This window comes from Saccopteryx bilineata, chromosome 2 (genome assembly GCF_036850765.1).
Source record: "Saccopteryx bilineata isolate mSacBil1 chromosome 2, mSacBil1_pri_phased_curated, whole genome shotgun sequence".
Classification (NCBI taxonomy): domain Eukaryota; kingdom Metazoa; phylum Chordata; class Mammalia; order Chiroptera; family Emballonuridae; genus Saccopteryx; species Saccopteryx bilineata.
Window position 1 is genome coordinate 171769731 of NC_089491.1, and position 12097 is coordinate 171781827.

The following is a 12097-nucleotide window of genomic DNA, read 5'->3' on the forward strand; positions in this document are numbered from 1 at the left end:
GAAACACAGACCTGGCTGAACTCCTGGGCTCAAAAGGAGGGTTGGGAGAGACTCGGAGCCATGTGTGCCCCTGCTGGCTGGGATCGGAGTGGGGGTGGGGTGTGGGCAGAAACCACACTAGGCTCAAGTTTCCTCTCTTGGCCAGAAGGGGCAGGAGGAGAGGAGGGCCAGGGGGGAAAGGGGAGGTTTGGAGGAAGGACAGAGAACTCAGGTCGAGGTCTTCAGAGAGGAGGCTGGTGCACCACCCCAGAGCTCTCCATATTCAGTCTGAGAGCCTCCACACTCAGCACTCAGCAATGGCCAGGGGGCGGGGTCCAGACCGACCAGATTCTCAGAGGTAGCAGGGATCCTCACCCAGGAAGTGTCAGCCCAGGCGCAGCTTCCCCAGGGACAGCACCGGAGCCTCGTCTCTCTCTGCATCCTGCTTGGACCGTGCCACAGGTGCCTGAGGGGCGGGCTGGCAGGGCGATTCCAGTGGGACCCAGGGACAGGTTGGGAAGGTCAAGGAGGCAGAGGGAGAAAATACCCAACTTTTGGCATATTCTTAAGAGAACTCAGACCTTCCCAGACTGCTTCTGGTTTAAGAATTTGACATCTTTGGGAACTCCTCTGGAAGAAGAACTAGATGGCTTCTAGAGTGTTCTAGGATTCTTGAGGGGAAAGTCTGTGGATGGGAACCAGACAGTGGTCCCCTGAAGCACCCCTGAGGGGGCTGGAGAACGACCCTGAGTAACCCTTCAGCAGGCTGGCTGCCCTGGGGAAGATTATAGTAGATTCTCAGGTATATAGTCTCACCCTTTCTCCTCTCCATTCATTCCATCATGCTGCTCTGTCCAGCCGGCTGGGAAGGTTTGGTGGAGGCTTGAGGAATTGGAGACACTGGATGCCTGGATCACTGAGAAATGTTGTTGCAGCAAGATGGGGTGGTGGGAGTAGAGGATGCTAGTTCTTGCCTCCCTTAGCCTCCTCTCTTCTCTGGGCAGTAGAGATCAGCTAGAACTGGAAGGGAGAGGAAGGCATCCCATTCCCAGTGTAGTTTCTTCCAACTGGAAATCTTGGCAGCAGGAAGGGACCGGTCTGGGAAGCAGTGGAAGAGAAGAGGGGCTGGGCTGGGACTCTAGTCACTGCCCCCTAAAGGACTACAGTTTGCAGTCTAAGGACCAAGTGACAGAGTGGCAGAAACTGTCCCTCTCTCCCTTTTTTCCATACACCTGTGTCAGTGATGTATGCCCCAGGAGATTGAATCTCGCTCAGATCAACTCTGTCTCTCTCCCCTTTTTCTCCATTCCCTTTGTTTTTCTCTCACCTTAGTGTCCCTCTTCCTGTTTGAACATGCTTCCTAATCTTTCTAAATAGGCTGCTCACCTGCCTCTTTAAACCCCAAGTTTCACTGATTTCTCTTCATTCTTTCGCTGCTTCTGTTGACACCGGGAATGGTGGAGTGGTCCAACAAGCCTCAGAACAGGATCCCTGGGACAACAGTTGAGGCCAAATTTCTTCCTCTCTCCAGCATCCCTCCCTAAATGGTCCTCATCCTGTATCCTTAAGCATAAAGCCCCATGTACTCAGGGATTGTGATAACATTTTACTGGCCCTGCCCTGGCTGGCTGGCGCAGTGGATAGAGTATCAGCTCTGCATGTGGACACCCCAGGTTCAATTCGCAGTCAGCGCACACAGGAGAAGCAACCATCTGCTTCTCCACCCCATCCCTTCCCCTTCTTTCTCTCCCTCTCTCTCTCTCTCTCTCTCTCTGTCTCTCTCTCTCTCTTCCCCTCCAGCAGCCATGGCTCAATTGGTTCGAGTGCATCGCCCGGCACTGAGGGTGGCTCTACGGAGCCCCCACCCCACCCTCTGCTTCAGGCACTAAAAAATAGCTTGGTTTCCAGTGGCCCCAGATGGACAGAGCATCAGCCCCAGACGGGTTTGCCGGGTGGATCCTAGTTGGGGTGCATGTGGGAGTCTGTCTTTCTATCTCCCCTCCTCTTACTTGGAAAAAGAAGAAAGGGAAAAAAATTTTTTTCCCTAGCCCTGGCCAGTGGGTCAGTAAATACAGCGTCCTCCCAAAATGCAAAGGTTGCCAGCTTGATCCCAGGGTCACAGAGTTCAATCCTGAGGGTGCCAGCTCACCCTCGAGGTTGGTGGTTCAAGCTCTGGTCAGGGTACATATGAGAAGTAAGGGTGCACAACTAAATGGTACAATGAATTGATGCCTTTCTCTCTCTCTCTCTCTCTCTCTCTCTCTCTCTCTCTCTCTCTCTCTTTCTCTGTAAAATTAATCAATCAATAGATAATTTTAGGCCTGACCTGTGGTGGCGCAGTGGATAAAGCATCAACCTGGAAACGCTGAGGTTGCCGGTTCGAAACCCTGGGCTTGCCTGGTCAAGGCACATATGGGAGTTGATGCTTCCTGCTCCTCCCCCCCTTCTCTCTCTCTCTCCTCTCTATAATGAATAAATAAAATCTTTAAAAAAAATTTTTTTTAAAGAGCCTAGGCCACCTGACCTGTGGTGGTACAGTGGATAAAGCATTGACCATTGACCTAGAGCACTGAGGCCTGACCTGTGGTGGCGCAGTGGATAAAGCGTCAACCTGGAAACGCTGAGGTTGCCGGTTCAAAACCCTGGGCTTGCCTGGTCAAGGCACATTTGGGAGTTGATGCTTCCTGCTCCTCTCCCCTTCTCTCTCTCTCTCTCTCTCTCTCTCTCTTTCTCCTCTAAAAAAAAAAAAAAAAAAAAAAAAAAAAAAAAGGAGCCCAGGCTGGATAGTTTGGTTGGTTAGAGTATCATCCTGAAACATGAAGGTTGCAGGTTCGATCCCCAGTAAGGGCACGTACAGGAACAGATCGATGTTTCTCACTTTCTCTCTTTTTTCCTATCTCACTAAAATTAATCAATAAAATTTTTTTTAAAGTTATAAATTTTTGCCTGACCAGGCGGTGGCACAGTGGATAGAGCATCGGACTGGGATACAGAGGACCCAGGTTTGAGACCCCAAGATCGCCAGCTTGAGCACAGGCTCATCTGGTTTGAGCAAAGCTCACCAGCTTGGACCCAAGGTCGCTGCCTCGAGCAAGGGGTTACTCGGTCTGCTGAAGGCCCACAGTCAAGGCACATATGAGAAAGCAATCAATGAACAACTGAGGTGTTGCAACGAAAAACTGATGATTGATACTTCTCATTCTCTGTTCCTGTCTGTCTGTCCCTAACTATCCTTCGCTCTGACTATCTCTCGGTCTCCGTAAAAAAAAAACACAACAAAGCAAATAAAAAGTTATAAATTTTTTTTTAAAAGAGAAAAGGGACACTAGGAGTCCTGCTCCACTTTTCCAGTATCTCTCTTGTTTCTGTACTCTATGTGACATTCTTTTTGTCCATTTATTGGTTTTTTATTTTTATTTATTTTTTTAAGATTTTATTTATTCATTATAGAGAGGGGAGAGAGAGAGAGAAAGAGAGAGAGAGAAGGGGGAAGGGGCAGAAAGCATCAACTCCCATATGTGCCTTGACCAGGCAAGCCCAGGGTTTTGAACCGGCAACCTCAGCATTTCCAGGTTGACAGTTTATCCACTGCGCCACCACAGGTCAGGCCTAAGTGACATTCTTTTTGATCCAATTCTGCCTATACCCTCTTCCCTGATTTATATCACTTGCTGCCAACCCCCTGGCTGGTCCTTAGGAGGGTAGTCTCCTAAGACTCAGAGGAGCCTATGCTTGGTATATAGACTACCAGATATCCCTGAGTCTCTAGGAAAAAACATATTCTTCCTCTTTGGCTTAGTGCAAACTTGCCACTGTATCAGAAAGCTGTTTGGAACTGATTCAGATGTTCTTTTCAACTCCTCTTCCCCAACTTTTTGCCTCCCTCTGCTCTCCTTTTGGATTCTGGTTTTCCTGTCCTAAATTGAGGGGAAGATTGAGCTACTGGTCATCATGAGATGGGGCTGATATCTAGTCTCAGATGCTGGGGCACTCAGAAGCCAGTGTTGCCTGGATCAAGGATTTGAAGCTAGGAAAAGCCTAGAGATCACTTGCTGGGCTCCTTTCTGGCTTTGTGGTTTTTCCCTGTAAATCCATATGGTTGGACTAGTATTTAATATTTCTCAAGGTGTAGTGAGCCTCTGGCATTAGAGTGATCAGAACACTTGTTAAAAAGCTGATTGTTGGGTAGCTGCACCTACGAATTCAATTCAGTAGGTCTGGGGTGGCGTTCAGGATTCTGTTTTTACAAGTACCCCAGGTGAATGTGGTGCAGAATAAAGTTCATGACTGCCTGAGCTAGACAACCTACTTCCTCTCACAGCAGGGAAGTTCTTCAGTCCTGTTTCCAGGAAATGGAAGAGACTGAATATGAAGCAATTTGTCCAAGGTCATGCATCTGGAAGGCCAGAGATCCTATCTCCTGCCTCCTAGGGCAAGATCTTTGTACTGCACCTAAGAGTCAGATCCGGGAAGATATAAGCAGGGGCGAAGGGGAATGGGTAGATGTGTGTATGTGTGAAGAACTATGAGGCAAGAGTCATTGTCCCTGCTGCATAACCCCCTTCTCCATTCACTTTGCCTTTGGGCAATTTCCTCCAGAACCTGGGTGGGGGAGGTTGGGGTTCCGGTGTTGAAATGGCATCCTGGACAGACATAAACACCCCACCCACTCTGCCCACTGGCCAAGGGCCTGTGCGTACACCAACTTTCAGCTCTGGGGATGGCTATAGAACAAGGGGGTGGGAGGTAGGGGCTAGGGGAGATCCTCTTTCTTTTCTTTTTTTTTTTTAAGAAATCTTTAATTTTATTTATTTATTTTGTGACAGAGAGAGTCAGAGAGAGGAACAGACAGGAAGGGAGAGAAATGTGAAGCATCAATTCTTCATTGCAGTTCCTTAGCTGTTCATTGATTGCTTTCTCATATGTGCCTTGACCGGGGGACTACAGCAGACTGAGTAACCCCTTGCTCGAGGCAGTGACCTTGGGTCCAAGCTGGTGAGCTTTTGCTCAAACCAGATGAGCCCACACTCAAGCTGGTGACCTTGGGGTCTCGAACCTGGGTCCTCTACATCCCAGTCCGATGCTCTATCCACTGGGCCATCGCCCAGTCCGGCGGGGAGATCCTCTTTCAAAAGGATAATTTGGCCCTGGCCAGTTGGCTCAGCGGTAGAGCTTTGGCCTGGCGTGCGGGGGACCCGGGTTCGATTCCCAGCCAGGGCACATAGGAGAAGCGCTCATTTGCTTCTCCACCCCCCCCTTCCTCTCTGTCTCTCTCTTCCCCTCCCGCAGCCGAGGCTCCATTGGAGTAAAGATGGCCCGGGTGCTGGGCATGGCTCCTTGGCCTCTGCCCCAGGCGCTAGAGTGGCTCTGGTCGCGGCAGAGCGACGCGCCGGAGGGGCAGAGCATGGCCCCCTGGTGGGCAGAGCATCGCCCCTGGTGGGCGTGCTGGGTGGATCCCGTTCGGGCGCATGCGGGAGTCTGTCTGACTGTCTCTCCCCGTTTCCAGCTTCAGAAAAATACAAAAAAAACAAACAAAAAAAACAAAAACGAGAGGATAATTTGCAGTTCTCACAAATTACATTTTTGTTTTTTGCCTGACCTGTGGTGGTGCAGTGGATAAAGCATTGACCTGGAACGCTGAGGTCACTGGTTCGAAACCATGGGCTTGCCTGGTCAAGGCACATATGGGAGTTGATGCTTCCTGTTCCTCCTCCTCTTCTTCTTCTTCTTCTTCTCTCTCTCTCTCTCTCTCTCTCTCTCTCTCTCTCTCCTCTCTAAAATGATAAATTTTTTGGCCTGACCTGTGGTGACGCAGTGGATAAAGCGTCGACCTGGAAATGCTGAGGTCGCCGGTTCGAAAACCTGGGCTTGCCTGGTCAAGGCACATTTGGGAGTTGATGCTTCCAGCTCCTCCCCCCTGTCTCTCTCTTCTCTCTTCTCTCTCTCTCTCTCTCTCTCTCTCTGTCTCTCTCTCTCTCTCTCTCCCTCTCTCTCTCCTCTCTAAAATGAATAAATAAAATTTAAAAATAAAATAAAAAATATCTTTAAAATGATGTTTTTAAAAATCCTAAAAATAAATTGTTTTTGTTTTTATTTTTGTTTATTTTGGGGTTTTTTTAGAGAGAAAGACAGGAAGGGAGCAAGAGAGAGAGAGGGAGGGAAGAGTGAGAGTGAGAAGCATTACTCATAGCTGCCTCACTTCAGTTGTTCATTGGTTGCTTCTTGTATGTGCCTTGACCAGGGGGCTCAAGCTGAGCCAGTGACCCCTTGCTCAAGTCAATGACTTTAGGGCCTATGCTAGTGGCCTTAGGCTTCAAGCCAGCGACCTTTGAGTTCAAGCTAGTGACCCTGGAATCATGTCAACGATCCCACACTCAAGTCAGCAACGCCACGCTCAAACTGGCAAGTCCACACTCAAGCCAGTGAGCCTGCACTCAAGCCAGTGACCTTGGGGTTTGGAACCCAGGACCTCAGCATCCCTGGTCAGTGCTTTATCTACTGCACCACCACTGGTCAGGCAGTTACTAATTATGTTTTAAGTCAAAGGGTAGACTCCATACCAAATAGCTCTGGTAGACCATCCTTGTGGTAATCTAAGGTCATGCAATTTGAGGTCATTCTGTCCTATCCTCTGTTCTTCTATAAGTTTCCTCCAACCCTGGTCTGCCTGCTTGTACTTATATGGCAGGAGTAGGGTGTAGCGCCTGGCCCTAAGAGAGCAGAAGGTCCTTGCCAAATCTACTTGGAATCTCTTGTCAAAAGTAGGGAGAACAGATGCAGGGAAAGAGAGGTGTCAGGGAATATGGAGGTAGGATGAGGAGAGGGCCGACAGGGAGAAGATGAAGGCAGAGGTGAGGGTTTGCTGAGAAAGTTAAGCCGTCTGAGCAGAAAGGGACCCCCAAGTATAACTTGTCCAAAACCCTAGTTTTACAAATGAGAAACAGAGGCTCAGAGAAGTGCAATGATTTTCCCAGCATCACACTGCTATTTTGTGGCAGACCTGCACTAGAGTCCAGATCAAAAGAAAAGGAGCTGGAGGGGAAGGTGTATTAAGGCTCTAAAGAAGAGGAGAAAAGAGGCAGATCCCACAGAAAAAAATTAATGGTTTTGACTGCCATGTAGAGCTTGCGGTATGGAGACAGAGGAGCAGGATGGGAAGGTTCCTGGAAAAAGATATGGGCTAGTAGACCAAGTCAGTAGAAGTTCCAGACCTAACTCTGCTGTATATCAGCTTGGGTCTCAATTTCTGAGTGTACCTAATAGAATCTTTGTGGAAATCAATCTCATAAACAAATGCTCGTAAAACACCAGTACAGTTCTTAACAAATACTTAATAAGTCTTTGTTACAGTTGTTATATTACCTTAGAAGAGGAAAGATCCCTGGCTGTGGACTGGGGTATGGCCAAGATGACCCTGTGGGGACACAGGGCAGAGGTCCAGTGACTCCAGAGACCATTCCTCCTCTGCTGCTTGCAGCTGATAAACCTTTTATCTGGCCCAGGCAGGGGAGTCCAGGGCCAGGATAGGAGGCAAGGGCAGGGCTGCTATCAGCCAGCAGGCCTGAGCTGTATCTCAGACAAGGGGAGGGACTGTCTGCTTGGCTCTTCCCACAACACGGTCCTTGGGGATCCCCAAGCACTCACTCTCATCTTGGGAAGAAAGGACTGAGACCCTAAAATGGAGAACAGAGGAGGAAAGCAGGGGTGATCCCTGATGTTGCCCCAGAAAATGAGGGAAAAAACCTAGAAGACGTGACTTCTTCCCCAGCCAGTGATATAGTTTTGAGGAGGAGGAAGTAGGGGAAAGAGATGGCATCTTGTCTGAAAAAAAGGTAAAGACCTAATGTGCTCCAAAGGAACTGATAACAGCCATACCAGGTGAGGTGGAGATCACACTGCAGAGAAAGACTTCCTAGCTTAAGGAGTTGGTTGGTGAGTCCACCATGAGCGGGAGGGAATTAGGTCTCCCCTTCTCTCAAGTGACATTGGAAGAATCCTCTCTATTGGAGGCAGACAAGACAAAATTGCTGACCACTACCAGGAGAGCCCTAACCCCCATTTCTTCTTTGACACAGGTTGCTGGGGCTAGTTGGGCTTTGGGGGACCCTGGACCAGGCCCTGGCCTAGTAGGATGCCCCCGTGTCCTCCCCAGCAGAGCAGAAACAAGGTGACACAGCTGTCCACTCCAGAGCAGGGTGAGATGGAACTGACTTGGCAAGAGATCATGTCCATCACTGAGCTGCAGGTGAGTGGAGTCGGGGGCAGGGCAGGGGAGAGTGGAGAAGCAGGAGTCTAGTTATAGCTAAGGCAAAGGGTGGGGAAAAGGAAGGCTTGGAGTCTCAGCTGGAAATGTTCCAGGCACTAGAAAAGAAAGGGCTGGAGTAGGAGGGAGAGCTGGATGTGAGACCATAACGTGAAGGGTAAGGGGTGTAGAAGAGCAGGGGACAGGAGTGGTGGGGAAGGAAGGAGCTGATTGGGGCCGTAAGCTCTCTCACTAGCCACTCTGCTCATGTCTCTTTACTCCACCTCCTGCCCCACCTTCCCTTTCTCACCTTCTTCCCTTCTGACCTCTCTCTCCTTCCATCCTGTTCATCTTCTCCCCCTGCTTCAGCAGCTGGGCCCCTTTCCCCCAGGTAGCTGAGCAAGGAGTTCAGGGGCCTCAGGAAGGGGGGGGGGGTCGGTCTGTGCCGGGGTCCTCTCCTACTGCTAGTTAGACAAAGGAGTGTCTGTTGGCTTAACAATGATGCCTTTGTCCCCAGCTGGGCTAGAGCAGGGTGGCTCCTCAACGTGGATTGGGGGCCCAGTTTCTAGCATGTTCTCTCCTCCTCTCTGCACCTGGGCAAGGACAGAGGGACTGACAAGTGGAGGGTAGAGCTTGTGCTTGCTTCCCAAGGTATCTCTCAGCCCCCGGCCTGGCTCTGTGCCTGTCCCCTTTCTCTCCTTGGCCACCACGCATGGGTCCTCAGGATTTGCCTTAATCCCTGGTGTCCACACAGCAGCTCCCTCTGCTGGGCGGCTAAGGCATGGCCAGGATCTGAATTAGACCCTTTGACCCTAGATAACTACAGCAGGAAAAGGTTCCCAGGGGTCATCTTGGATAACAACTCCTTCTCTTCCTGAGAGAAATAGAGGAACATGAGCCATTTCAATCCAGTTAGAACTGCTGAGGAGGAGGAGATTCCATAATTATTGTAATGTTAATTTTTTGTTCTTTTTTTTTTTTTTTAAGATTTTATTTCAGCCTGACCAGGTGGTGGCGCAGTGGATGGGGCATCAGACTGGGATGCGGAGGACCCAGGTTCAAAACCCCAAGGTCGCTGGCTTGAGTGCGGGCTCATTTGGTTTGAGCAAGGCTCACCAGCTTGAGTCCAAGGTCACTGGCTTGAGCAAGGGATCACTTGGTCTGCTGTAGCTCGCTGGTCAAGGCACATATGAGAAATCAGTCAATGAACAACTAAGGAGCTGCAACAAAGAATTGATGTTTTTCATCTCTCTCCCTTCCTGTCTATCTGTCCCTATCTGTCCCTCTCTGTCTCTGTCACAAAAAAGAAAAAAAAAAGATTTTATTTCAGCCCTGGTTGGTGGCTCAGTGGATAGTGTCAGCCTGGTGTATGGACTTTCCAGGTTCGATTCCCAGTCAGAGAACACAGGAGAAGCAACCATATGTTTGTCTCCCTTTTCCTCTCCCCTTTCTCTCCCTCTTCTCCTTGTGCAGCCAGTGGTTTGATTGGTTCCAACGTGGCCCCAGGCACTGAGGATACAGCTCAATACTCAAGTATCAGCCCCAGATGGGGTTGCCGGGTGGATTCCAGTTGGGGCACCTGTGGGAGTCTGCCTCACTATGTCCCCTCCTTTCACCTAAAAAAAGAAAAGATTTTATTTCTTGATTTTATGGGGGGAGAGATGACAAGAAGAAGTTGCTTCACTTTAGCTGTTCATGGATTGCTTGTCATATGTGCATTGACTGGGCAAGCCCAAGGTTTTGAACAGGTGCTCTCAGCATTCCAGGTCAGCACTCTATCCACTGCACTACCATAGGCCAGGCATAATATTAGTTCTTTCTGAAGTCTGACCTCAGTGACTTTCATTCCTGTTTAAGCTGCTTTCTTTTTGGAATAGCTGCATTTCTACTTTACAAGAAGCTTTCAATGAGTTTTAGCACCTTTCTGTTCCCTTGTTATTATCTGACTGGGTCTTTCAGAAGGACCCAGCTTGGTCCTGAGAGAGAGCTGGTTCTCTTCGTCAGCCTGTCTCCAAACCTCCTTATTATGTCTTTTCTTGCAGGGCCTAAATGCTCCAAGTGAGCCATCGTTTGAGCCCCCAACCCCATATCCTGGGCCTCCACCACCCTCAACTTACTGTCCCTGCTCAATCCTCCCGGATGCTGGCTTCCCTCTTCCTCTACCACCTTATGAGCTCCCAGTGCCCTCAACTCATATCTCGGACCCCCCATACTCTTACGGCAACATGGTCATACCAGTCTCCAAGCCACTTACCCTCTCAGGCCTGCTCAATGAGCCCCTCCCAGACCCCTTAGCCCTCCTGGATATTGGGCTGCCAGCGGGGCCACCCAAGCCCCATGAAGACCCAGAATCTGACTCAGGATTATCCCTCAACTATAGTGACGCTGAATCTCTTGAGCTGGAGGGGACAGAGGCTGGTCGGCAGTGCAGCAAGTATGTAGCTATGTACCCGGTAGAGTACCCCTACTCACTTATGCCCAGCTCCTTGGCCCATCCCAACTATGCCTTGCCACCTGCTGAGACCCCCTTAGCCTTAGAGCCCTCTTCAGGCCCTGTGCGGGCCAAGCCCGCTGCACGGGGTGAGGCTGGGAGTCGGGATGAGTGTCGGGCCATGGCCATGAAGATCCCCTTCCCTACGGACAAGATTGTCAACTTGCCGGTAGATGACTTCAATGAGTTGTTGGCACGGTACCCTCTGACGGAAAGCCAACTGGCACTAGTCCGGGACATTCGGCGGCGGGGCAAGAACAAGGTAGCTGCCCAGAACTGTCGCAAGAGAAAGCTTGAGACCATTGTGCAGCTGGAGCAGGAACTGGAGCGGCTAGGCAGTGAGCGGGAACGGCTTCTTAGAGCCCGAGGGGAGGCCGACCGAACCCTAGAGGTAATGCGCCAACAGCTGACCGAGCTGTACCGTGACATTTTCCAGCACCTGCGGGATGAAGCTGGCAACAACTACTCCCCTGAAGAATATGTGTTACAGCAGGCTGCTGATGGAACCATATTCCTGGTGCCCCGGGGCACCAAGTTGGAGGCCACAGACTGAGCTGGCCTGATGGGGTAGGACTGGTAATGGAGATTTTCTTAATTGCTCAAGGCCCAGAAGAGAAAAGAATGAAAAACCTGATATTTATTAGGTCCAAGGTGTGTTTAATGAGGCTTGCCTTGAAGCAAATACGTGAGGGGGATGCTAGAGTCTGTGTGATTCCCAGGTCTCCAACCTCCATTTCTTGTTTGAGCTTCGGTATATAAAGCACTCTACAGAAATAACACTCCACTGTGTCTTTTTTCTCCAGGGAGGGTGATGAAGCTGAGCTCTCCTTAGAGCTCATTTTTTGGTGATGGTGGGGAGGGAATTTTGCCAAGCTCATTTTTTTCACCTATAGCTCTGTATAAGAGTAGTACACAATTTGGTCTGAAGCAGATCTACCACCTTCATCCTTTTTTCTTTTTAATTTATTGTTGTTATTTAGAGAGAGAGAGAGAGAGAGAGAGAGAGAGAACATTGATCCGTTCCTGCATGTGCCCTGACCGGAAATCAAACCAGCAGCCTTTGTGCTTCGGGTCGATGCTCCAACCAAAGACCTATCTGGCCAGGGCTGCTTTCACTTTTAGTTGTACATTGAGTTCATTGCTTCTTGTTTGTGTCTTGACTGGGGCAAGCCAGTGCCACTTGCTCAAGCCAGCCACCTTGGGCTTTTCATACCAGAGACCTTTCGAGCTGAGGAGCTTTGGGATCATATGATCCCCCGCTCAAGCCTGCAACCCAGTGCTGATGAACCCATGCTCAGAGCCAGTGACCTCAGGGTTTCAAACTGATGACCTCAAAGTTCCAGGTTGAAGCTTTTATCCACTGTGCCATCACTGGCCAGGCTTCA

The 12097-nt window shown here is 49.9% G+C and overlaps 1 protein-coding gene across 2 annotated transcripts; it reads left to right on the plus strand.

Annotated features, from left to right (window-relative positions):
- The first annotated feature begins 215 nt into the window (after positions 1-215).
- NFE2 (nuclear factor, erythroid 2) lies at positions 216-11470 on the plus strand. Of its 2 annotated transcripts, none has more exons than XM_066254864.1 (3): positions 216-441; positions 8055-8224; positions 10264-11470. In XM_066254864.1, the coding sequence occupies exons 2-3, from the start codon at positions 8111-8113 to the stop codon at positions 11263-11265; spliced, it is 1116 nt and encodes a 371-aa protein (XP_066110961.1). In that variant the 5' UTR covers positions 216-441; positions 8055-8110; the 3' UTR covers positions 11266-11470. The 2 variants fall into 2 exon arrangements, with proteins under 2 accessions (XP_066110961.1, XP_066110962.1); XM_066254865.1 differs by lacking the exon at positions 216-441 and adding an exon at positions 7661-7811.
- Positions 11471-12097: the final 627 nt, after the last annotated feature.

Excerpts from the sequence above, each read along its gene's own strand:
- NFE2 (XM_066254864.1), top strand. The coding sequence starts at position 8,111 with ATGCCCCCGTGTCCTCCCCAGCAGAGCAGAAACAAGGTGACACAGCTG. Across the intron at positions 8,225-10,263 it reads TGTCCATCACTGAGCTGCAG|GGCCTAAATGCTCCAAGTGA; the intron begins GTGAGTGGAGTC and ends CTTTTCTTGCAG.